This window comes from Pantherophis guttatus, chromosome 4 (genome assembly GCF_059756535.1).
Source record: "Pantherophis guttatus breed Tessera chromosome 4, ASM5975653v1, whole genome shotgun sequence".
NCBI lineage: Eukaryota > Metazoa > Chordata > Lepidosauria > Squamata > Colubridae > Pantherophis > Pantherophis guttatus.
Window position 1 is genome coordinate 66,672,462 of NC_142066.1, and position 26,563 is coordinate 66,699,024.

General features: G+C 37.7%; 1 protein-coding gene across 1 annotated transcript in view; it reads left to right on the top strand.

The window, feature by feature from the left end:
* The window catches only part of DDC (dopa decarboxylase), a 71,267-nt gene extending 54,331 nt beyond the window's left edge, over positions 1-16,936 (top strand). The window contains exons 12-13 of the mRNA XM_034416413.2: positions 203-304; positions 14,848-16,936. Coding sequence (XP_034272304.1) covers positions 203-304; positions 14,848-15,057 — 312 coding nt within the window. The 3' untranslated portion in view covers positions 15,058-16,936. The remainder of the gene's footprint in view (positions 1-202; positions 305-14,847) is intronic.
* The last annotated feature ends 9,627 nt before the right edge of the window (positions 16,937-26,563 follow it).

The following is a 26,563-nucleotide window of genomic DNA, read 5'->3' on the forward strand; positions in this document are numbered from 1 at the left end:
AGGATGCCTATGAGGCACCAATGTGAACCAGGCAGAACTGACAGATTGAGCGAGAACATACATACACACACATGTAAAACCTTTGGTGAATGGCAGATAAAAGAGTAGACGGGGAGGATGTTCTTTCCAATTTGCAATTCTTGTTTATGTTTTGGATGAACACCAATTCCATAACTGATATAACTTTTCTTTATTGTTTTAGCATATTAGGATAGCACATGAATTTAAGGACTTGGTGCTACAAGATGATCGATTTGAAATTTGTGCTGATGTTATATTGGGATTGGTATGCTTCCGATTAAAGGTAAATGTGGAGAATTTTTCAATTCCTGTAACCTTTGCTTTGTTTTACCACTTTGCTTGTACAATAATTTATAGGAAATCAGAGTTTCTTACTGAGAGCTAAAGCTAAAGCAGATATTTCTATTGTCTAACTTATATTTTGATTTATAGGATGAATGTAACATTCATACAATTTAATTAATCAGTTTTTATATTTAATCACTAATTGAATATCTGAATTTCTCAGATCTCTGTAGAATGCTTCTTATCTTACATTTTAAAAAGCTTATTTTACACTTCAAAGACAATTGTATTAGCCTTTATGACATTCTTTTTGCTTTTTCTTGAAACATCTTAAATATACTTGGTGATCAGAGTTTTCCCAGATGGCTGGTGCCAACTCTTAACTATGAAAAACTGCAGCACCTTCTTTAGATGAGTGAAATTGTTATCAGTCATTAGTGAGGGTTTTCTATATTTTCAGCACTGATTGAGTATGATAGTTTTTATAGAATGTTTCCAGTACTCTTAAAAATATAATCAGCTTTCTTAATACCAATTATGACAAGGAAGATCAAAAAACATCCCTTAAACACAGTGACCCTTAACCACATTTTTTTTTACATTTTGAGAGATAATAGTGTGTGATCATTAGCTTATCGCTTGAGTAGTGACACACCAAGATTTTATATGATTAAACAGGTGAATACAGTTTATAAAAAGCAAAGAAAATTAAGGAAATTAACCTTTTGACTGCCCTCATTATCAAGCAAAGCAGCTTTTTTTTTTCTTTCTGGCATGCTAATGTCCTTCTTTTATGCAGTTTTCTATTAAATTCAAGGCAATATATATATATACAGTATGACCTGTTATAAAATAAAACAAAAAACAAAAAAAATGTTCTCTCTATAAGAAAACATTTTGATGGTAAAGGTGAAATAAAACAATTAGATTGAAGAATGTGGAATAGTACCACTACCAGAGAAATTTGCAGTTGACAAGCCAACCGCACACAGTGACTAGTTCTCAATGGAACTGTATTTATGTGGAGGAAAGCTTGCAGTGGGATACCTCGTGGTACTATCTCGTGGTCCAGTGCTCTTTAATATCTCTATAAATGATATAGATTGAAGGGGTGCTCATCAAATTTGTGGATGACACAAACTTGGGGAAATCACTAACACTAGAACGATCTTGACCGAGTTGACTAGCTATCCAGTTCAGTGGTGAGAAAGGTAATGTTCTTCACTTAGGAAAGAAAAACAGTAGTACCTGGCTCAATAGTAGTATCTGTGAGAAGGATCTGGGTGTCCTTCAGTGGATCACTGCTTAAGTATGAGCCAGCAGTGTGCTGCAGCTGCCAAAAAATCCAATGCAGTCCTAGGCTGCATCAATAGAAGGATAGTGCCAAGATCACAAGAAGTTGTAGTACTGCTCTGTACTGCACTAGTGAGGCCATAGTTGGAATATTGAGTCCTGTTCTAGTCACAATGCAAAACAGATGCTGAGGCTCTAAAAACAGTGCAGCGAAGAGCACCAAAGGTGATTATAGATCTGGAGGCTAAATCATATGATGAATGGGTAAGGGAACAAGGTACTGTATGATTAGCCTAACAAAAGAGAAGATTTGGGGAAAACCTGATATCAGTCTTCCAATACAGAGAAGGGGGTAGATTTATTCTTCAAAGCACCTGAAGACAGGACAAGAAGCAATGGCTATAAACTTATTAAATTGAGATCTAACCTGGAAATAAGGAGTAATTTCCTGACAGTGAGCACTATTAATTAGTGAACCAGCTTGCCTTCTGGAATTGTAGGTATTCCATTGCTGGAGATTTTGAAGAAAAGCTTGGACAACCATTTGTCCAGGATGTTGTAAGGACTCCTGCAAGGTTTGGACTAAAAGACCTGCAAGGTGTCTTTACTGCTATGATTCCATGAAATTCTATTTTCCCAAAAAATATAGATCTGCCTATATTTTGAAAGTGAAAACACATTACATTCAGTGCCCTGATCCCATTGTACCATGCATCTCTATATATCTTTATTTACTATTGATGGGATTAGGACAATGGGTGGTATATTGATTCTGGGTCCTGGGAACATGGGAACATGGGACAAGAAAGGGGGCACTTGAAGGAAGCACCATGGTCTTTGCAATCTGTTCTATTCTTTTTTTTTATATTGAAAAGTTTTACAAAAAAAATACAAAAATTTTCTTCCCCCCCATATTCCCCCCCTTCCCCCCCTCATCCCACCCTCCCCCCCAGACTTCCCAGAGCAAAATACAAGGAATTTCATTTAATCAATCATAAACTAGATTAATCTACTTATCCTCAAAGTACTAACTCCCCCCCTGAAACCTTAACTCCACTATAGATAACCTAATACTTCTAATACTAACATTCATTCATAAGCTATTTGATATTTTCTTGTCTGATACTTATTTTGAATATAATCAATCCATCTTCTCCATTCCGATACGTATCTTTCTTGCGTGTGGTCCTTCAAATACGCTGAGATTTTCGCCATTTCTGCTAGGTTTGTTACTTTCAATATCCACTCTTCAATAGTAGGCAAAGAGTCCTTCTTCCAATACTGAGCTACCAACAGCCTAGCTGCTGATACTAAGTTCAAAATCAATTTAGTCTCTGATACTGTGCAGTCCGTAGTTATGCCCAATAGAAACAATTGAGGAGTAAATTTCAACCTTCTTTTCAAAATGTTCTGCATCACCCACCAAATTTTTATCCAAAATGCCTTGATTTTCTTACAGATCCACCATATATGATAATAGGTTGCATCATTACATTCACATCTCCAACATTTAGCTTGCAAATTCGAGTACATACATGATAATTTTTTAGGATCTAAGTGCCATCTATAAAACATTTTATAAAAATTCTCTCTCAGATTTTGTGCTTGCATAAATTTAACATTTCTGACCCAAATCTTTTCCCATGTTTCCATCATCACTGGTTCCTGAAAATTTTGTGCCCATTTTATCATACAATCCTTAACCAATTCTGTTTCTGAATCTATTTCCAATAATGCATTATACAACCTTTTAATATGCATCTGACTTTGATCTCTAATCTGTTTCACCAGATTTTCCTCATTTTGCATAACCCCAATTTTTTGATCCTCCCTCCATCTAACTTGAAGCTGACCATACTGAAACCAAGTATAAATTATCCCTTCTTCTTTTAATTCATCTAGAGATTTCAGTTGCAACTTACCTCTTTCCAAAAGAAGAAGCTCTTTATAAGTAATCACCTCTGTTTTTTGCTCTATACTTATATTTTCTATTGCATGTCTGGGATTTGCCCATATAGGTATCTTATAGTTCAGCTTATATTGGTACTTTTTCCAAACCCTCAACAATGCATTTCTGAGTATATGACCCTTAAACACTTTATCCACTTTTTTTTCATATAACAAATAAGCATGCCATCCATATAACAAATCATAACCTTCTATGTTTAACATTCTTTCTTCAGTTAAGTCAAACCAATCACTTATTTGTGATAAAGCTGCTGCTTCATAATACAATCTTAACTTAGGCATTTTAAGACCTCCTCTCTCACGTATATCCTGTATGATTTTCAGTTTCATTCTTGGTTTCTTCCCAACCCAAATAAAACTATTAACCCCTTTCTGCCATTCCATCAGATTTCCATCTTTTTTAAGCACTGGTATCATTTGGAACAAAAATAAAAACCTAGGTAGTACATTCATTTTTATTGCTGCTATCCTTCCCAGTAGTGATAATTGTAACTTTTTCCATTTTTCCATTTCTTTCTGTACTTTTTGCCAAAGAATTTCATAATTATTTTTAAACAATTTCGTGTTTGAGGCTGCAATATATATTCCTAGATACTTAACCTTTTTAACTACTTCAAACCCCGTTATTCTCCCTAAATCTTCTCTTTGAGTTATGGACATATTTTTAGTTATCATCTTTGTCTTGTGAAGATTTACTTTAAATCCAGATACTTTGCCATATTGAGCTACTATGTCCAGCATATAGGGAGCCGCTTCTATAGGTTGAGATAAAGTAAGAACCAGGTCATCTGCAAACGCTCTTAGTCTATAATCCTGCTGTCTAATTACAATTCCTTTTATTTTATCAGAATCACATAACTTATTCAACAAAACTTCTAAAGTTAAAATAAACAACAGTGGCGACAAGGGACAACCCTGCCTCGTACCTTTCTCAATTTTAAACACATCTGTTAAACCTCCATTAATTATTATTTGTGCTGTTTGTTCCTGATATATTGCTCTAATTGAATGTATGAAATACTCCCCAAAGTGCATTTTTTCTATTATTTTAAACAGGAATTGCCAGTTCAATCGATCAAATGCTTTCTCTGCATCCAAGAATATGAACACTGCAGGAACCTGGTTATTTTTTTCCAAATATTCCAATAAGTTTATAATTTGTCTAACATTATATTTCATCTGCCTCCCTTTTATAAAACCTGATTGGTCATTGTGAATAACTTGTTGCATAACTGGCATTAATCTATTCGCTAATATTTTAGCAAAGATTTTATAATCCGTGTTCAAAAGTGAAATTGGCCTAAAATTTTCAGGTTTGATACAGTTTTGATCTTCCTTCGGAATCAATGAAACAAAAGCTGTTCTCCAAGAGGGTGGAACTCCTCCCCCTAACTGAATTTTACTAAATATAGCTCTAAGTGGCTCTACCATTTCAAGCTGTAAGTTCTTATAATAAACAGCTGTTAATCCATCTGTTCCTGGAGCTTTCCCTGTTTTTAACTGCTTAATTGCCGCAACGATCTCCTCAGAAGTTATTGGTTGATTCAATCCTTCCCTCTGTTCCAATGTTAATTCCAAAATATTCCCTTCCTTTAAATATCTATCTATATCTATACCTTGTATTGAGTCACTAGCATATAACTTTGTATAAAATTCCAAAAAAGCCTTTTTAATCATATTCTGTTGGTAAACTTCCTTACCTCTATATTCTGTTTTACTAATGACTCGTAATTTCTGTTTTTTCCTCAACATGTAAGCCAACCACCTACCTGGTTTATTGGAATTACAAAATGTATTATGTTTAGCATATTGTAAACTAGTTGCCACCTGATCAGCCATTAACATATTAAATTGCCCTCGTAGTATATTTATTGTTTCTTTTACTTTCTTATCTCCTGGATTAGATATAAGTAATTGTTCTTTCTTTTTTATTTCTTCCTCTATCTCTTTACGCTTCTTTTGTTGTTTTAGTCTATATTTTTTGTTCATATGTATTAAGATACTCCTCATATAAAAGCCTTGGTAGCATCCCAGACCATTTCCATAGGAGTACCCTTATTCATATTAATAACAAAAAATTCTTTTATTTGTTTTTTAAGCTCTTTTACATTTTCTTCATATCTAAATAAGTTTTCATTTAACCTCCAAGACCTCCTTTCTCCCCTCTCCTGTTCAAATTCCACCCAAACCGGACTATGATCAGTTAAGGTTCTTGGACATATCTTCGTCTTCTTCACCCTGGAAATAAAATCATTTGTGGTTAGTATAAAATCAATCCTGGAGAAGGATTGATGTCTATCAGAAAAAAAAGTAAAATCTTTTTCCTCCAGGTTACGTTCTCTCCAGATATCTCTCAGTTCTATATCTTCCATCATATCAAAAAAAGATTTAGGTAGTTTTTCACGTGTTGAAATCTTTGATAAGCTTTTTTTTATCTTTCTGCGTGTCAATTACTCCATTCCAATCACCCATTAATATAAAAGATTTATAGTCCCATTGTATTATTTTAGTATGTAAAAATTTATAAAACTTGTCTTGTTGATGATTAGGGGCATATATTCCAATAAAAAGCATTTTTCCAGTCTGTGTTGATAAATCAATTGCAATATATCTTCCTTGATCATCTGCCTCAATTAAATTAGCTGATAGTCCTTTCCTTACATATATGACTAGTCCATTTTTCTTCTCTGGCGCTGATGCCACAAAATTTGTACCTTATCTTGAATTTATCAAATATTTTTGGTCTGATAATCTAATATGTGTTTCTTGCAAGCAAATAACATCATTGTTAAATTGTTTCAAGTAGTGAAATACTTTCTTTCGTTTTTGTGGTGAGTTTAGCCATTGACATTCCAAGATAGGAATTTAGTTGCCATCTTTAGCCTTTCGAAGCCTTGTGAGCACCAGCTGAAGCTCCTCCTCCACCTTACTCTTCAGCCTAGCCCCCCCCCAATGCTTCTGTTTTTTGGACTTCTTGAGATAAATCTTGAGATTGTTGCCTTTTTGATTGTTGTTGTTGCAATTTATAAGTTGATCAGGTCAGTTGTTGTACTTTCGGCTCTCCCTTCTTAGGTGGTTCCAAAGTTGGGGGTAAGCCCCCAAGATCCAAATCTTCTTCCATGATAATTCCTCCAGCTGCAACTTCAGCATAGGTTTGTATCAGTTTTCCATCTTTTTCTTGTTGTAACATCTCCATTTTCTTCCTCCTCCCCCCCCCGGCGAGGATGGGTATCCAGCCTTTAAAACATTTACATAAAAATCTTTTGCCTTCCAAACTGTGTTTAACCGGTATCTTTCTCCATTATAAGTCACTATTAGACCAATTGGAACATCCCATCTGTATGCCACTTGTTGATTTCTCAACTCACTTACCAGGAAGCCAAAGTCTTTTCTACTTCTCAACATCTTTGGAGGAATCTCTTTCAAAACCACCACTTCTTGCCCAGCCACCTGAACTTTATTCTTGTAAGAAGCTTGTAAGATTTCATTTCTGATCCTCCTAGTTGTAAAATAGATCACCACATCTTTTGGTAGCTGTCTTTGTTTTGCCAACCAGGAATTAACCCTGTAAATTTTATCAATTTGGATTGCCACATCTTCTGGTCTTTCTTTAATTATCTCTGCCATAGCATCAGCACAAATGTCTTTTAAATTTTCTTTGCTATTTTCCTTCAAGCCTCTCAATCTCAGAGCAAACTCCATGGATCTGTATTGTAACATTACCAATTCATCATCCACTTTCTCTGTTCTGGTCATGACATCACCCATTTTGCTTTCCAAATTTAAGTTGGCTTCATTAATTTCTTCAACTTTCCCATCAAGCTGGATAACAAGATTTGATAATCCTGATACAGCAAAAACAATATCATCTCTTATTTTATCGTGCTCCTCTGCAACTGCTTCCTTGATCGAATTTATATCCTCTTCAATTTTCTTAAATTTCCCTTCCACAAGTAGTGCACAAGTTATTCATTGCTGTGGCTTGGTTATTCATAGCTTCTCTCATTGCTGTTGCTTGATTATTCATGGCTTCTTTCATAACTTCTTTAAAATCATTAAGTGCTGCATCTTGACTCTGAGTCTGGCTCTGTGAATCAACCGGAAGTTGTGCTTTCTGTGTCACCACTGACACAACTGGAGAACCTCCCTCTCCTTTAACAACTCCTGATTTCACTTGTCTAGAAGCCATTTTTTTCCTCCCCCCCTCTTTTCTTTAAAAACCACAAAGTCTTTAAAGATGTTTGTAATTTATAGTCTCTAATTTGCCAGGCAGAGTAGTTTTTTTTTCCCCTCTTTCCTCCACAAACTCTCAGTTCCCAGCAGTTAATAGGCAGCTAATCCACTCTCCCAGCGCAAAGTTCTCGAGCACTTTCGTTTCTGGCTTTCACTTTCAAAACCATAACAAAGACGCCATCTTCCACCTCCAGCTTAAGATTCAAATTGAAACAAAGTAACCTTGGAGTTAAGCTCTGTACTTTTAAGGCTTGCTCTCCTATTTTCTGCTCTGCCTGCGCTTGTAGTCAATCAAACTCACTTTTAAAAGCAGGATCGGATCGCGGCTTCTCGCTCTGCTTTCGCAGAGTCATCCTGGCTCTGGAGCTTCTTGGCGGGCTGGCTGAGGAGCTCTCACCCTCCAAGCCTCTGGAAATGTTCCAGAGGGCTTTCGGGGAGCTCTACTCTCGCCCACTGGCTCTTCTCTCCTTCTTTTCCTGAAGGAGAGATTTTCAGCCGCTACAGCCAATTTGCGTTGTCAAAGCGGCTTTTACGGAGACGCAGGGCTGGCGGTCTTAAAAGACCATCCACGGAGCCTGCGGTGCCAACCGGAAGTCACAATCTGTTCTATTCTAACGGGCTTCTCACATGAAATGCATTCAGTCTCTATTACTGTAGGAAAGCTATACTACTGCTGAATAAACAATATAGAATGATAGAGTTGAAAGGGACCTTGGAGGACTTCTAGTTCAAACCCTTGCTTAGGCAGGAAACCCTACACAACTTCTTCTTTAAAACTTCCAGGGTTGGAGCATTTACAACTTCTGGAGGCAAGTTGTTCCACTGATTAATTGTTCTATCAGGAAATTTCTCTTAGTTCTAAATTGCTTCTCTCCTTGATTAGTTTCCACCGATTGCTTCTTGTGTTAGGCGGCAAGCAGGCGGCGGCTCTGGGGCTTTGGGGAATGGCATGTCCCTGGGCCCCAGCCCCCGACCCAAGGTAAAGGGCAAGTGGGCGGCAGTTCCGGGGCACTTCTGCCTATTGGACTACTTCCTGAAGCTGGCAGCTCCGCAGCCAGCCACTTTGCTTTTCCCTCTTTTTCCTCATGGGAGGCTTGCGTGGTGGCACCAGCAGAAGGTGGAGGCAGAGGCATGGGGAGGCAGAGGCGATCCCAATGCACCAGCCTCTCGTCCCACTGTCTCTTGGCTTGCCTGAAGCTGCACTGAACAAGCACAAGCATGGGGCCTGCCTCCCCCATGCTGGTGCTGCTGCACAAGCCTCCCGAGAGCCTAAAGAGGGAAAAAGCAAGGCAGTTGGCCATGGAGCTGCTGGCTTAGGGGAAGTGGTCCAACAAGCAGAAGCACTGCACCCAGAAAGAGAAGGGCAAGAGGGGCCAGTGGGCAGCAGAGGTGAAGGCAAGCTCTGGGGCGGCAGTGGTACTCCGGGAGAGAGGGCAGATGTCCCGGAGCAGCCCCAACATGCTTGCTTGCCTGCCTTCCATGTGGCCTTCCTGGCAGTCCCCATGGCCAGCTTGTGAAGGCAGGCAAGCTTCCTGTTAAAAACAGGTGGGTGGGCAGAGCCTTGAGCTGCCATTGCTACCGGTTCTCCGAACCACTGGCCATCATTGCTACTGGATCAGCCAAGCCGGTAGCAATGAACTGGGAGCATTTCACCCCTGCTTCAGAACCTTGGGGTATAATCCATCTGGTCCTGGTGATTTGAACTCGTCTAGGTAGACAGGTGCTCACTCACCATTTTCTTCCCTATTTTAACTTGTGTTCCTAATCGGTTTTTTGTGGTGCTGTTTTTGATAGGTTGGACTGTTTTTTCCTTTTGTTGTAAAGACAGATGCAAAAAAACAAGTTAAGTAGTTCTGCTTTCTCCCTGTTGCTTGTCACCTTCTTGCCACTTTCTCCCAGCAATGGACCAATTGTTTCCTTGACTTTTTTCTTGTTTTTAACATATTGGAAGAAGCTTTTTTTTTTTTTTTTTACTTTTGTTGCAAGCCTTTGTTCGTTATGAGCCTTAGCTTTCCTCACTTCATTTTAGGCTCGGGCTATTTGCTGCTATTCTGCCTTAGTTATGTGCCCCTTGTTCCGCTTTTTCTATTTGTCCTTTTTGTCATTCAATTTGTCAGAGAGTTCTTTATGCAGCCATGCTGGTTTCTTTTGAGAGCTGTTATTTTTCTTCATTGGTATTGTGCTAGACTGGGCTTTTATAATCTCCCTTTTCAAAATTTCCCAAGCTTCTTGAGTTGTTTTCCCCTTGAGGATTCTCATCCATGGAATCCTTCCCAAGCTCCCAAGCTTCCCAAGTTTTTTGAAATCAGCTTTCTTAAACTCCAAGACTCTAGTTTGTTCTATTGCTTGTTCTTGTATAATGTTGAATTCCAATATTGTATGATCACACACATACCTCAGGTTCCTGTAGCTTCAACACCGATCATTTCATCTCTGTTAATGAGAATTAAGTCCAATATGGCTGATCCCCTTGTTCCTTTCTCTACTTTTTGGGAAACAAAGTTGTTTGCTAGGTTTGTCAGGAACCTGTTTGATCTTTCACTTGGCACAGAGTTTGTCTCCCAGCTGATGTTAGGGTAATTAAATTCCCCCATTGCTATTGTGGTGTGGTTAGTTATATATTTATAACTTACAATATTTTTAGAAAGACATTGAGCTTTTCTCTGATAGAATACAAAGCCTTTAAATAAACCATTAATTAATGTAGTCTGACAATTTTTAACTTACCTTTTTGTATTGTATTAGAGCAGTGACTACAGCTATCACTGGATCTAGGGAAAAACCTAGAACAATTACTTAGCATGAAAAGTATGAAAAATATTCAAATTGAAAACTTGGCAAAAATGACTAAATATGTTTTTTTATAAATTTCCCACACTATTAGTCTAAGAATGTGAATTCAAGGGAAATGAAGTTGCAACTGAACGTGGATGTTTGTATGTATTCTGTGATTATGAGATTAATATCAATTTAATGGGCAGGGAATGCTGTGATCTTTATCAGTCTACCCTCACCCACTGGAACTCACTGGAGTTACTTCACAGCAGTCACTTTCTCTTACCAAACTTACCAGGATTGTTGGAGAAAAAGTAGATCTTATATGATACTTAGGTATAAACAATGTGACAGTACCTTGCTAAATATAGTTCCTGTCTTTTATTCCAGGTCTTTTCCCCACTACACTTATATTTATGTAGATTTTGAACTGATCAAAAAACCCCAAATCCTACATTTTTAAAAAATTCCTTTCCTCCAAATGAAGAAAACAGCTTGCAAGAACTTTGTTGGTGTCCCCTCATTTATCTTTTTCCATACATCAACCTAGGCATTTTGTTTGCATTATAAAACATAGTGCAAATCATTCTTTCTATGGGAAATAGTACTGCTTTACACAGCAGTAGTGAGGCCACACTTGGTGTCCAACTCTGGTCACCACGATACAGAAAGAAATGCTGAGGGCCTAGAAAGAGTGCAGAAAAGAGTAACACAAATGATTAGGAGTCTGCAGGATAAATTATATGAGGAATGGTTAAGGAAACTAGGTATGTGCAGTCTAATGAAGAGAAGGATTAGGAGTGACATGATAGCTGTCTTTTGGTACACAAAAGGCTGCCAGACATGCGGGGGTCCACTTATTCCCCAAAACACCTGAGGGTAGGACAAGAAGCAATGGATGGAAATTCACTAAAGAGAGATGCAACCTGGAACTAAAGAGAAACTTACTGACAGTGAGAACAATTAACCAATGGAACAGCTTGTCTCCTAGAATTGTGGGCACACCATCACTGGAGATTTGCAAGAAAGAAAAGTCTCCAGCCATGGATTTATCTAGACATGGGTTGGATTAGAAGACCTTCAAGGCCCCTTCCATCTTGATGATTCCATGATTGAATGAATTGTAGTTTTATACTAGACATGAAACTAGCTGGGTGACTTTGGGTTAGTTGCTTTCATTTAATCCTAACCAGTAGGTAATGACAAACCATTTCAAAAAATTTTGCCAAGGAAACTGCAAGAAATAACCCATGCAGCTGGAGTTTCACACACGGAATGTATATATTATGTACATTATATATTATATTATTGATTATATTATTTATATACATGTGATTGGCAATGTGTAAAAAGCTGGCATTGTACAGAATGCCTAACATAACTATAGACTGTGAGGTTTTTATGCAAAATATGAAATATCTGTGCTATTTTAATATGCTACACACTTTCCCTAGACATTGTTTATAATATCTAGGTATTGTGCAGAATAACAAGAATAACTGTTTTATGGGATTCTGGAAAAATTAAAGAACATTGATACGCTCTGCTATTTTTAATTGTCAGTAACAATCTAGAATCATTGCAAAAATGCCATCTAATTGCATACAGTGGCAACAAAAGAAATTCTCTTTTTGTAAATCCATCTCAACCACAATATGTTGAAATTACTCTAGTGTTTTAACTGATGTTTCCATAAAAATTCCTTTACCTGAGTATTGCCCCAATTGGGCAGCTGAAGCTCAAAACAAAACAAAACAAAACTTCTGACATGTTTGGCCAGCTAACAAATTAAGTGGGCTTCTTAGCTTAGCTTAAAGCTGTGTGAAGCAGGTAGGAAGTTGATTAGGGCCTCCAATCACATTTTTGATTGGAATCACTCCTCGCATTTTCCCCACTGTCTGGAGAACAAGCCACAGGTTGCTTCAGGAAAGAGTCATGAAAATATTAGGTTAACTGTAGCTAACAGTTAACCTGTTACAGTTAACAGTTCTTTTCAAAACTCTCTTTTCATACTTAGAATCCTAACCCTTTATTGAAAAGACATATATAAAAATGAAAAAAAGAAATGTTAAATAAAAGACAGGACTTTCTTACTGGGAAAAAACCCCCAAGAGAAAATGATTAGCATTCACCTACTTGTTGTAACAAGGAAGGCTAGAATGGCAGGAGTATTTTATATTTTGCCTTTTGACATTGTCTAGGAAATGTGTGAGATATTAAGCATTTCTTACTTTGATGTCCCATTTTGGCATTCTATAAATTTTCTAGGCATTCTATAAAATGTCTAATTTCACACATGGATGATAACATATATATAATCCAGTAAATAAGTAATACATTGAGCAATGACACTGCAATTGAAAAAAATAAAATTCACAGACAATTGAAGCTAGAATCTAGTATATATTACTATTTGTAGAATATAAAAAAGTAAGTATATTGCAGTTTTTTCCATTGCTGATGTTATAATTTAGACTTACCTTTCACATTTCTTCTAAGAACCTAGTGTGGTTTATATGCTATTCTTTCCACCAGTTTTTCCCCCAGAAGCAACCCTATGAAATGGGTTGATATAAAAACAGTGCCTAACCAAAAGACCTGCTGGATCTGAGTCTTCCTCTATCCTAGTTTATTCAGCATTATACCACAGAGTCTTTCTTATTTACTAGTGGAGATTGAAATTTGTATTTATGGAATACAGGATATTCTGCTTAATTTGTTTTTATAAGATGCTATCATCATAAGCTCCTTTTAAAATGAATGGACCGAGACTGTGGCATGAATTTGGAGTTCACCAAATTATTTAGAGCAGTAATCCGCACAAACTATAGCAATGTTTAAAATATATCAGTTAGCCAGATATATGGATATAATTTGAGAATATTTCTCAGGACAGATTCAACCATAGTTTCAACTGGGTAATTGTGAGCATCCTAGACTAAGCTAAATAAAAAAAATGCTACAGAATTCCTGGAAAGTTGGCTTTCAGAGAAATCAGCTATTAACAGACACAGAAACCACATTTACACACCATCCAAAAGAGACAATAAAATACCTAAGAAGATACAAAAAGATCACAAGACATCCTCTCCAGCAGCCTACACTCAGTTAAGCAGGGATTAACAGGGAGCAAACCCCACATTCATTAGCACCATGGACTTTACTGCCTCTCAGCATCATAATGCCCCCGTGTGTCCAGTGGTTATATGATGCTGAAGAGTCAGTGCTCTTGAATTTAAACTTTCAACAATTTATCTGATATGCTTATACATTTTATATTAAAGTATCAAATAGTTTGCAATAAAAACAGCAACAGAATTCATAATAAACCGAATGCATTAAATCAGAAATTTCAGAAAGTTTCCATCTTCCTGGGATTCTGCTTTAGTTTATTGGCTTTCATTACTGCATTTAAACACATCCAGCATTTAGGATGTGCTCAATTTCTTCTGATTCAGTTCTTCAGGAAAGAAGAGATGAGTGTCATAATTATATTAAACATAGAACTTAGAATCATACTGGAATTGATAAATAGTACTGGAGATAGAACAGTGTCCTGGGGTACCCCACAGAATAATATTTATAAGATTATCCCTTCAACTTGGAGTAAACCATTGTAACAGGTTGCCCTCCCCCACTCCCTCATAAAATATAATCTAGGAAATGTTATTGATCAAACAGGATCAAAGGAATTGCATTCCCTCTGTCTCCCCTTTTTTCAAGATGTCAGGGTAACCATGCCTAGTTCTGTTACAAAATCAGGTTTAAGTCAAATTGAAATAAAAAATGAATAATTAGTTTCTGTGCAGATATTATTTTTTGTCCCAAGAAGGGGTATCTGTGACTGGATAATAGTCAGAAAAAATTCTGGATTCAAGATTTTTTTCCCCCAGAAGTGGGTAAATTTAAAGGCCCCATTCCATCGTACAAAAATGCTTTCTCCTCTCTCTGGATCAACCAGTCAAGCCCCATTGGTTAGCTCAAATGAACTCAAATGGTCAAGGATCAAGAAACTATTTAGAAGGTTAAATGGTTACAAGTCTACATCCTTTTCTTTAGGCCTCATTGGCTGAAATAAGCTGGACCTAATGATATTCTGAGTACCTCAATATATATTGCGTGACAAGTAGTCAACATAAATATGAACAATGTTATTCTTGTCTTACAAATTGTAACAGGTCCACAAGGGCTTAAAGGTATCTCTGACACAACTTCAAGAATGGCATGTATTAACATGAATAACTATTATTCCATATTTTATCATTATTCTAGGGCAGCAATGAACTTAATGAAGTGCTTCTTAAAAACATAAATGATGCCAGGAAAATTCATCTTGTTCCATGTCATCTGAGAGAAAAATTTGTGCTCCGTTTTGCAATTTGTGCCCGCACAGTGGAATCTTCCCATATCCAGTTTGCCTGGAAGCACATCACAACAATGGCAAGTGTACTTCTGAAAAAACAAGAACAGAGTACTGAATAAAAGACAAAAGGCTGGATTCAACTCCAAATGTAAAGGATAACATAAATTCTCTCTTGTCTGATACTTGTCTGTCACTACCAGGACCATATAGTGTTGTAATTAGATTGAGTGGGTTTATAGATAAAAGAGTAATACTGATAATCTTCATTTAATGACCACTTGTTCAGTGACTACTTGAATTTGTGATAGCATGCACTGAATGGTAGTTATGAGTGTCTCTTATTTTTATGCCTGTCACAGTATTTTGTGCTCATGTGATTGCTGTTTGCAATCTTATTTGCCTACTTCTGACAATCAAAGTCCATCGAGAAGTCAGCAGAATATTGCAAATGGTGACACATGACATCCTGCTTAACAATCTGTAGTTATTTTCATAACAACCAGAGCATCAGAAATGTTGTTGCTAAGTGGCACAGTTATGTGACATCAAGCTTTATAACAATGCTGCTTAGTAACAAATTCTAGTTCCAATTATTGTTGTTAAGGGATGATTACCAATAATGGCTATTGGTGTTCAGAGGCCAAATGCCAAAAACCTTATCATTATCCCAATATGTACGAACCTGACTGTAAGCCCTGACAATGTGATCTTATCCTGTTTGACCTCAACATCTTCTAGGTCTTGGCTATTGGCAGAATATAACAATGAATCAATCTGCCTGCAATAATTTATCTTTTTAGGCCAGTGGTGATGCCTTATGGCAGATGATAGCAAATCATAAAGATCAGAACTATCAGATAAAAGTTTGCTCAGCTAGAAGACTCTGTTGTCACTTGTTGCAGTGCAGCAAATTAAAAAATGACATTTGGAGGGATGGTAGACAGCACCACTGCTTCTTTTCTGATAACATTCACCTTACCTGAGCCTTGGTGGTGCAGCAGACTAAAGTGCTGTTAAGTAGCACTTAGCTGCTAGCTGTCTGCAATTACTGCAAATTCAAATCTCACCAGGCTCATAGTTGACTCAGCCTTCCATCCTTCCGAGGTAGGTAAAATGAAGACCCGGATTGTGGGGGCAATAAGCTGACTTTGTATAAAAAAGAACACAGTTTAGGGGGTGCCAAAAGCCCTACTAAGCAGGTATATACAAAAGTATGAAGGCTGTTGCTTAATGCGTTGTAAGCCGCCCTGAGTCTCCGGAGAAGGGCGGCATATAAATCTAACCAATAAATAAATAATAAATAAATACCTCTGACCTTGCAATTTTCATCTCGGACTTTGAATATTTGCATTTTCAAGTTTTTCCTTTCTAGCATTCTTTTTTTCTTTTTGATAAAGAAAAGGGGTTTTCTGAGAAAAAAAGTGAGTTTTATTGCTATTTCTTCTTAACTTTAGTTATTTAAACAAATAGGCTTTTAATGAACTGAAATTATTTGAAGACTATTTATTGAATTAAGAATCTTTTGGTCCAACAAATGATAATTGGGGTAAAACTATGTAATCTTGTCCAACCATGCTTTCTCTTGTTATAGGTTTGCAAGTATAGAGAATTATTGATTATACATTAAAAAAATGATGAAAATATTGATAACTCGCTGAGTCACCTCAAGCTGGCATATAATCATATAAACATATAAACAATAAATAAACTCAAGTCTAGCACCATGACTCTAATTGAATTACATTACTGTTGAAAGTTAATGTTTCTGTGTAATTTTCTTGAAGTAATTGTGCCTTGCATTATACCCATTATGTGACAGATCCTGATTTATGATTTCTACTATTATATAATCAAATGTACTAGAGTGTATCTTTTTCTGTATAAATGCTTATTTATTTATGCCTCTAGAATGTTTCCACTGAACGGGATCTTAGGGCTTGCTTAAATCCTCTAAAGCAATGTTGTGAAACTCAAATATAATATTAACTTAGAAAACCACCACATTTGTCTATTTCTTTTTTTATTAATACATCAACACATTGTAATCAGATATGAATTAAATATTACTAATACACAAAAACAAAAAGCATTATTATGAATTTGACTATTTGTTTTCAATATTTATGGTTATATATATTTTCTCACCACCTGACTCTGAGCTTCCTCCTGGACTATTAAATTATTGCACAAATCACCTCCTCACCTCTTATTCCCTCTTACTACCTATCTCCTTGCTTCTATTTCATGTGCAGAAAAGATTATTTTGTGCAGCTTTCCCAAACTAGGTACACATTTGTGTACTATGCAAGAATATGAATATACATCATCATATTCAGATCTTACATTAAAACCCTTTAATTTAGTTGACCATCCACAATTAATAATATTAATACAGTTCCCTTAAATCTACTAATATTTACCTTATTTTCCTTTCTCCTTTTCACTAATCTTACCTTCTTTAACCATTTTCTCTTGGTTTCTGCAAAATTCCAGTTCTTAATAGTTTTCTCCTTTCATCCCATTCTTTTAACTTCTTCTTCTTCTTTTTTTCTTTTTATATTTATTATATCTTTTCTTCTGAATCCTTTTTCTCACTTTTAAATATATTATTAGAGTAATTCTCCCCAAGCTTTCTCCTAACCTCTTCCCATTATTTCCCTCTTTACCCTTTGATTGATTCTTTTTTGGAAGATATTCCCCCGTCCACTCTTTTTTTGCCACTGTAAATCCCAGTGAAATCATCTAGCTGCTTTTTGCTTAAATTATTTTCCTTCAATATTATTTTCTTGCTCCTCATTTATGCTCTCTTCTCTTATTTCTGTATATTCCAACCAAGTTTCTGACTTTTTATTACCTTTCAGAGATTCACACACATTTTTTTTGAAATAATTTTTAATTACACTTTTTCTTTACACAACTCTAGTACATAATCAACAGATTGTGTCATTTTTGTATACTTCGGATCAACATTCCATATAATATATACATTATATACATTCAATATCTAATCCTCAATAGCCTCATGTATATTTTCAATTTTTATTTCTATTATCTATCCAAGTATACCATTTTTCCCAAACCGCATAAAATTCTGAATCATCTTTTTCTTTTAGTTCTAGGGTAAGTTTATCCATTTCTGTTGCCATTTCTCTTTATTTTAATGTTAGAAATTTTACTAAATAGAATCAGAGCAAAACGAGAAATAAAGGGAACGAAAATTAAAAGAGAAGAGTACAAAGCACAGGCCTTCGCGGATGACATGGTATTCCTTATTGAGGAACCTATGGAATCCAGTCCTATTCTAATACAAGAAATAGAAAAATGTGGAAATATCTGGACTTAAAATTAAGAAAGAGAAAACCAAAATGATAATTAAAAACTTAACAATAAATCAGAAAAATGAATTAGAAAAGGAAATGGATTTACAAATTGTAAAAAAAATTAAATACTTAGGGATATGGTTAACAGCGAGATGTACGTTCCTAAAGCAAGTTAATTACATGGTATTAGTCCAACAAATAAAGAAGGATTTGGAAAAATGGGGGACGCTACAACTATCGCTTTTAGGTAGGAAAGCGACCATCAAGATGAATATCCTACCCAAATTATTATACTTATTTCAGACACTTCACATATCATTAGATAAGAAGTTTTTCGGAGAACTTAACAAAATTACTACAAAATTTGTTTGGTCAGGAAAGAAGGCAAGGATAAAACTACTCTCTCTCCAAGATAGCAGAAGAAGGGTGGGCTTTGGACTCCCAGCGTGGGAATTTTACCACAAGGCAGCAACTCTGGTTTGGATAAGGGATTGGGTAAACTTAAACAACAGAAGAATATTAATACTGGAAGGACACGATCTGCAAAAGGGGTGGCATGCATTTATGTGGAATAAAGGGAATAGGACACATTCATATTTCTATAGACACAAAATAAGAGATGCATTGTTACTAATTTGGGTGGATATAAGGAAAAAACATTACATGAAAATCCCTGGTTGATTATCCACCATGAAAGCAAAGATCCACCCCAACACATCAGATATAAGCAGAATGCCCAGATATTCAGAAATTTTAGATAAAAAGGGGAAGCTTAAAAACAATCAGATACTAAACAGGGAATTTCTATTGATTGGTGGCCATATTTACAATTGCAATCTAGGTACAAGAAAGACGTGGAAGAATAGGAATTGACATGGAACAAAAACAACTAGACAAATTGTTGATAGGCCCGAAGGAAAATTAATATCCAAAATATACAATTATCTATTATAATTTGATAGAGTAGAGGAGGTGGTGAAAGACCCGATGATTGCATGGGCTAAAAACATAGGGCATAATATAGATTTAGAGGATTGGGAAAGAATTTAGAACAAAAATTATACTATAACAAAATCCGCTGTTTATAAAGAAAATCAATACAAAATGCTTTACCATTGGCACCTATTTATCTAGTCCACTCCAAGTTAAAGCTTTGTTATCTTCCACAGCCAACAAATATTGCAGTACTCTCTTTCAGCCAGCAGATGTTTCTCTCAAATCCACAATATTGCTCGTGTATTGTTGTGATTGAAGCTGAAGTAGTCATTGACAGGAAGGACATTGCGGCAGATAATTTTATGTACAATGCTTAGGTCAGACTGAAGTCGGCATAGTTCTAAGTCGTCTAAGCCCAAAATTTGGAGTCTGGTGGCATAAGGTATTTTATTGCGGTTAGAGGAATGGAGGACTCTTCTTGTAAAATAACTCTGGACTCTCTCGATTGTATTTATGTCCAATATGCAGTGTGGATTCCAGACAGATGAGCTGTATTCAAGAATTGGTCTAGCAAATGTTTTGTATGCTCTAGTTAGTAGTACAACATTATTGCACTGCTATCAGTGTGGGACAAAATTAAACAACAAAACTACAGGGAAATACCAGTCTGGCGCTCCACTTCAGAAGCATTGATACACCCAAATCTTACAAATATGGAAAAAATTGTTTCTTATAAAGATATATTAAATGACAATGGTGAATTGAAAACCAGATTAGAACTAAAAGATCATATAAGGAAAATCTCTATAAAATGTTCTATAGGTGGCATCTGCCCCTGACAAGATTGGCTAAAATGTTCAACAACATGTCCCCAAATTATTGGAAATGTAAACAGATACCTGGCACATATTATCACCTGTGATAAGACTGAGTGGCTGTGGCTCCCGGCATCCCGGTATTAGTCAGCTGGTGCCATCGCTGACTACTGGGGGTGTCCCCCACAGAGAGGGCCCGCAATCTGAGTGTCTTCCTGGACTCATGGCTGTCTTTAGAAGAGCATACGACGGTCATAGCCAGGCTTTTTATCAGGTTCACTTGATCCGCCAGTTGCGTCTCTTTCTGGACCGGGACGCCTTGCGCACGGTTACTCACGCCCTCATCACCTCCATCTGGACTACTGTAATACTCTCTACATGGGGCTCCCCTTGAAGAGCACTCGGAGGCTCCAACTGGTCCAGAATGTGTCCGCGTGGGTGGTTGTGGGCGCATCTTGTTATGCCCATGTAACACCTCTCCTGCGCGAGCTGCACTGGGTCCCAGTGGTCTTCCGAGTGCAATTCAAGGTGTTGGTCACCACCTTTAAAGCGCTCCATGGCATAGGACCAGGATATCTACGGGACCGCCTTCTGCCACCAACAGCCTCCCACCGACCAGTTTGCTCCCACAGAGAGGGACTCCTCAGGGTACCGTCGGCCAAGTTATGTTGGCTGGCGACACCCAGGAGGAGAGCCTTCTCTGTCGGAACTCCTGTCCTTTGGAATTGCTCCCAGATATTCGTAACATCTCTGACCTCCGGGTCTTTCGTTGTGCCCTCAAGACCCTACTGTTCCAACAGGCGGGGCTGTCTAACTGAATGGTTTTAAATTGGATTTTAATTTTGGGCTTTAAATTCGCCCAAAACTATTTAATGATTTTAATTAATTTTAACTATGATATTGTATATTTATATTTTAATTCTGGCTGTACACTGCCCCAAGTCCTTTGGGAGAAGGGCGGTATATAAATAAAATTATTATTATTATTATTATTATTATTATTATTATTATTATTATTATTATTATTATTATTATTATTATTATTATTATTATGTGGTGGACCTGCATAAAGGCAAGGAAATTTTGGATACAAATCCATATATGGTTAGAAAAAATGATCAGACAACATATAGATTTTAAGCAAGAATTGCTTTTATTAGGCATTATATCAGGTGCAGTGGTGGGATTCAAAATGTTCCACTACCGGTTCTGAGGGCGTGGATTGGTGGGCATGACTTGGTGGGTGGTCATATGATGGTGGGTGGTCACAATGTAGGCTGGTGACCCCCAGGGGGAGAGCCTTCTCTGTGGGGGCACCTACCCTCTGGAATCAGCTGCCCCCCTCTGGGTAGGAGGAGAATCCAAGACCTCAGTGCCTTCCGCCGTGCCCTTAAAACCCACTTTTTCCAGCAAGCCGGGCTGGCTTAGGAAGAAATTTTTTAAAATTTTTAAATGTTTACTTGGTTTGTGGTTTTTTAAATTTTGGGCCAAATTTATATAGATTTTAATTGTTTTTAATATTTGTATTTCATGTTTTTAATTCTGGCTGTGCACCGCCCTGAGTCCTCAGGGAGAAGGGCAGTATATAAATTGAAAAATAAAATAAAATAAAATAAATAAAATGATTGAGTTGGGTCTTGCCAACTCCACATCACTGATGGCAAGGTGGGGTGGCACCACTGACAGAACCACAGAACGGACAGAAAAGTTTGGCCAAGTCTTCTAGCATTCAATCTGTCTGTTTCTTGCCTCCTTCTCATGTTTGCTCTGTGTGTATGAGGCCAAGAAGGAGGAGAGAAACAGCCATGTTAAATGCTTCAGCAGAGAGAAGCCAAACTTTTCTGCCTCCCTTCGCAGCGGAGCTGTTCAGAAGGCAGCTCCTGTGGCCAGCCCCCTCATGGTCCCCCCTCCCCCCACATCAAAGTACCTTAAAGACTGTGGCGGCTACCTTCCGAGCATCTCAACTGCAACACCACCCCTCCAGTGCAGCAGACCGGTCTCCTGGCCAGGTCTGGCTGTGAGCGGCACCATCAGGCAATGGGATACGCATGCATGGCAAACAGGCAATGGGGGTGATGGTCACAGGACTTGTCATGGGATTTGTCCCATGACTGTTGCTGCCATCACTGTCCTGTTTTTCATGCTGGCCACACACATGCACCCCATTGCCTGCCGGTGCCGCTTGTGGCCGGATCCGGCCAGGAGCAAGGCCTGCTGTGCCAGAGGGACGGCATCACAGTAGAGCTGCTTGGAAGGCAGCTGAAAATGATTGGCGGCTCGAGGCTTCCCGCAAAAGGCAGCCAAGCCTCACCATGTCCCCCCCACCAAGGTGACAGGAATGGAAGGTAAGTGAGTGACACGGAGGGGAGTGGGCGGTGAGCAGGCAGCGGCTCCAGGACAAGGCCAGAGCCGGGGAATGGTGTGTTCCCCAACCTGGCTGAGGCAGGCAGTGAGCAGTGGTGGCTCCAGTGCAAGGCCGGAGACAGGGAATGGCGTGTTCCCCGACCCGGCCAAGGGCAAACGGACGGAGGCTCGGGCCTCAGGGAATGGTGTATCCCTGGGCCCTGGCCCCCGATCCAAGGTGAATCCTTACCTTTTGTGAGCTGAGCAGAGTTGATGAGGTGCGGAGGTGACTGGTGAGGCAATTAGCTGGATAGTTTGAGGGACAGTTGAAGACTCAAATTTTTCTTCTCTGCAGTTTATGATTCTTCATGGTGGGTTTTAATTAAAAACATAATAAATCTGGCATAATTAACTCTGTTTTAGCATTTACATGGAGCTTCTACATACAAGGCCGATCTAGTGTGTGCAGTTAATCCTTTTAATAATTATGTTTAAGGTGAAGATCTGTAAAGAAGGAGTGCTTGTAAGTATATCTATACATATTTACGGTAATCTCATGTATAGTAAGCTCATTTTTTATTTCTGACAGGATTCCTCTGCTTTCATAGTTCCATTCAAAAGCAGAAATCTAGCAAATGCAGCTATTGCCATTGCTGTATATTGAAGCAGGAAAAAAGCATCTAAGGTCATGAATAGTAGCTACCTTAGAGAAATAAAAGATGATTGTGATATGATATTGCAAATATTTGTTGTATTTAATATTGTTTGATTAAACTGATGCTCTTACGTGTATATCTTTTTCATTCAAAAACAAAATGATTTGTAAAATCCTTATGTGTTAAAGTAAAACCACCGTCTTGCAGTAAGTCATTTGAAATGTATGGTACACCTTATGCTAGTTAATCTTTAAATCAGGCTCCATTGTGGCTTTTTGTTAAAAGCTTACAAAGCAGCTGACATAATTTATTATTAGTTCTAATAATTGTGCCTCCTAAATGAATATTGGCAGGAGATGAACACCATTCAAACGATATGTGATACTAAAAATCACAAGGACATGTGAGGAGGAATAGTGCATTTGTATGAAAAGATGGAATAGTAGTGTTAAACAAAAATAGTATTTGAATGTTAAAATGTTATATTATGAATAATTAATATATTCTAAGATATATATCAATTTGCTATTGCTAAGATATTTAATACCATTCTGAATCACATTAAAGATAGATGTGAAGAGGAATAATGCATTTGTATGAAATAAAGGAATACTACAGGGTTATAACAAAAATAATCTTTATATGTTAGAAATATTATATTCTGAATAATTACTATATTCTAATATATATATATATATAATATTCACTAATTCATTCTTATTTTCAATTATTACTGATTTTGCCATTTTAACATTAATGCTTGATGTTTATTAAGAATGTGACTTAGATTTGTTCGGTGCTGTGTTACATACTTCCCAAATGAGCATAAACTGTGCCTGGTTTTATAACTTGATTTTGGCCAATATGAATTATATAACCTTTTTAATTTTATTGGTTTACAAGTAGTTCTCAAGTTATGACTGTAAGGGGGCGTGCCCACTAGGGTTGAAAGTCTGAAGAATGTTAAATGAATTGCCTCAAGTAGCAACCAGCTATCCATGCTGTTCCCATTACATATGTTAAATTTATATATGGCTTGTTAAGTGGAGTTCAGGGGTGGGACAAATCCTGGTAATGGGAACTACAGGCACTAGCCCTCCTTCCTTGGATCTCCCAAGATCTTCTCCACTCCTACCTACACATGTTCTGCCTCTTAGGCTTTGGATGCTTCACATGCTGGCCTGCCACACAGCTATCTTGCCAAGGAGAAACAATGAGGAAAGAAAATGTTGGGTGTGCCTCAGGGGTGAAATCCAGCAGGTTCTGGAGAACCGGTAGCAGAAATTTTGAGCAGTTTGGAGAACCAGCAAATACCACCTCTGGCTGGCCCCAGAGTGGGGTGGGAATGGAGTTTTTGCAATATCCTTCCCCTGCCATGCACAGAACCAGTAGTAAAAAAATTTGGATTTCACCACTGATGTGCCTACTTTTCCTAATTCTGCTCCTGCCCTTCCTCTTGCCAAGATGGCTTGCCTTTCTGAGACAAAAAGAAAAAGAAAAAAAGAGGACCATTTCTAAGGTGACCAGATTTTAACATTGGTAAAGAGGGACATTGTGGGCGTGGCTTATTTTGTGGGCGTGGCTAGCTGGTCATGTGACTGGGTGGGCATGGCTAGCTGGTCATGTGACCGGGTGGCCATGGCTATGTGTATAGGGTAAGATGAACAGATTTTAACATTGGCAAGAGGGACACCATTGTGGGCGTGGCTTATTGTGTGGGCGTGGCTTGGAGGCCATGTGACTGGGTGGGCGTGGCTAGCTGGTCATGTGACCGGGTGGCCATGGCTATGTGTATAGGGACTACTCAGAGGGCTGGAAAGTAATTTCTGACAGGTCCTCACACTTTTGACTGGTCCTCACACTTATGACCATCCTCACATTTATGCCCGTGCAGCATTCTTAACAACCATGTCACTCATTTCACAACTGCTTCTCTTCACCATGATGACAAGATAGGGCAAAAACGTAAAATGTGAGGACAGTCGTAAGTTCGAGGACTGGTCAAAAGTGCGAGGACCAGTCAAAAATAACTTTTTCAGCCCTCCGAGTAGTCCATATGCACAAAAGGACTAACCAGAGGGCTGAAAAAAGTCATTTCTGACAGGTCCTCACACTTTTGACTGGTCCTCACACTTATGACCATCCTCACATTTATGCCCGTGCAGCATTCTTAACAACCATGTCACTCATTTCACAACTGCTTCTCTTCACCATGGTGACAAGATAGGGCAAAAACGTAAAATTTGAGGACAGTCGTAAGTTCGAGGACTGGTCAAAAGTGCGAGGACCAGTCAAAAATAACTTTTTCAGCCCTCTGAGTAGTCCATATGCACAAAAGGACTAACCAGAGGGCTGAAAAAAGTCATTTCTGACAGGTCCTCGCACTTTTGACTGGTCCTCACACTTACGACCATCCTCATATTTATGCCTGTGCAGCATTCTTAACAACCATGTCACTCATTTCACAACTGCTTCTCTTCACCATGATGACAAGATAGGGCAAAAATGTAAAATATGAGGACAGTCGTAAGTTCGAGGACTGGTCAAAAGTGTGAGGACCAGTCAAAAATAACTTTTTCAGCCCTCTGAGTAGTCCATATGCATTAAAGGATACAGCAATAGAGAGGGATGAAGGAAGAGAAATTAGAGTAGGAGTGAGGGTAAGAGAGGGAGGAAGAGAGGAGGAGGAGGAGAAAGGAAGAGGAAGTAGGGAGGAGAAAAAGAGGGTGGGGGGAAGAGAAAGTAAGAAGGAAAGAAAAGAGAGAGGTGGTAGGTTTGAGGAGAAAGATTGCTGTACAATAAAAAAGATGAACGGGAAGAAAGCCAACCCCAAACAAATATAAAGATATTAAGATAAAGAATGAATTGTTAAACTTTAAAGAATAAAAGAGAACAAATATGAATAAATAGCAGTAATTAGAAACACACATACAAACATACAATGTATTTTCTTTGAACAGAATATTTGGCTGGTTCACAAATTTAAACAGCGTTTAGTCATTTCAATTAAATTTACAATTTCTATATTTCCTTTTTGCCATATTTATTCCTCATCTATTTTTTAAAAAAACCAATATTACCCTTCATCCTCATCTCTAATCTTAATCAAATTCAATTTTTCCCTTCTATTCTATATTATACCCCTTCCCATTGTCATCTATTTTTATATCCATCCTCACATTGGTTAATTATGTAATTATGTAATACAGTTGTTTAATACAAATTCAACATTTTAATATAAATCAATTAGTTATATAACTATCTTTTTTGTATATTAATCAATATGAACATGAATATTCCAATTATTTCCATGCAATCCAATTTCTTACAAATCAATTAATTATATCTATCAATAATAATAAACCAAATAATTTCCCCAATATATACCTCCAAACCACAACTTAATTGCTGGGTCGCCCGCCCCTCCTCCCATCCGCGCGGCATCAGCCTACCCTAGCCCAGGGCTGGGCAATTGTGGCTCTTTTACAACGTTTGGACTTCAACTCCCGCTGAGCCCATTCTGGGGAATTGTGGAGAATTCTGGGAGTTGAAGTC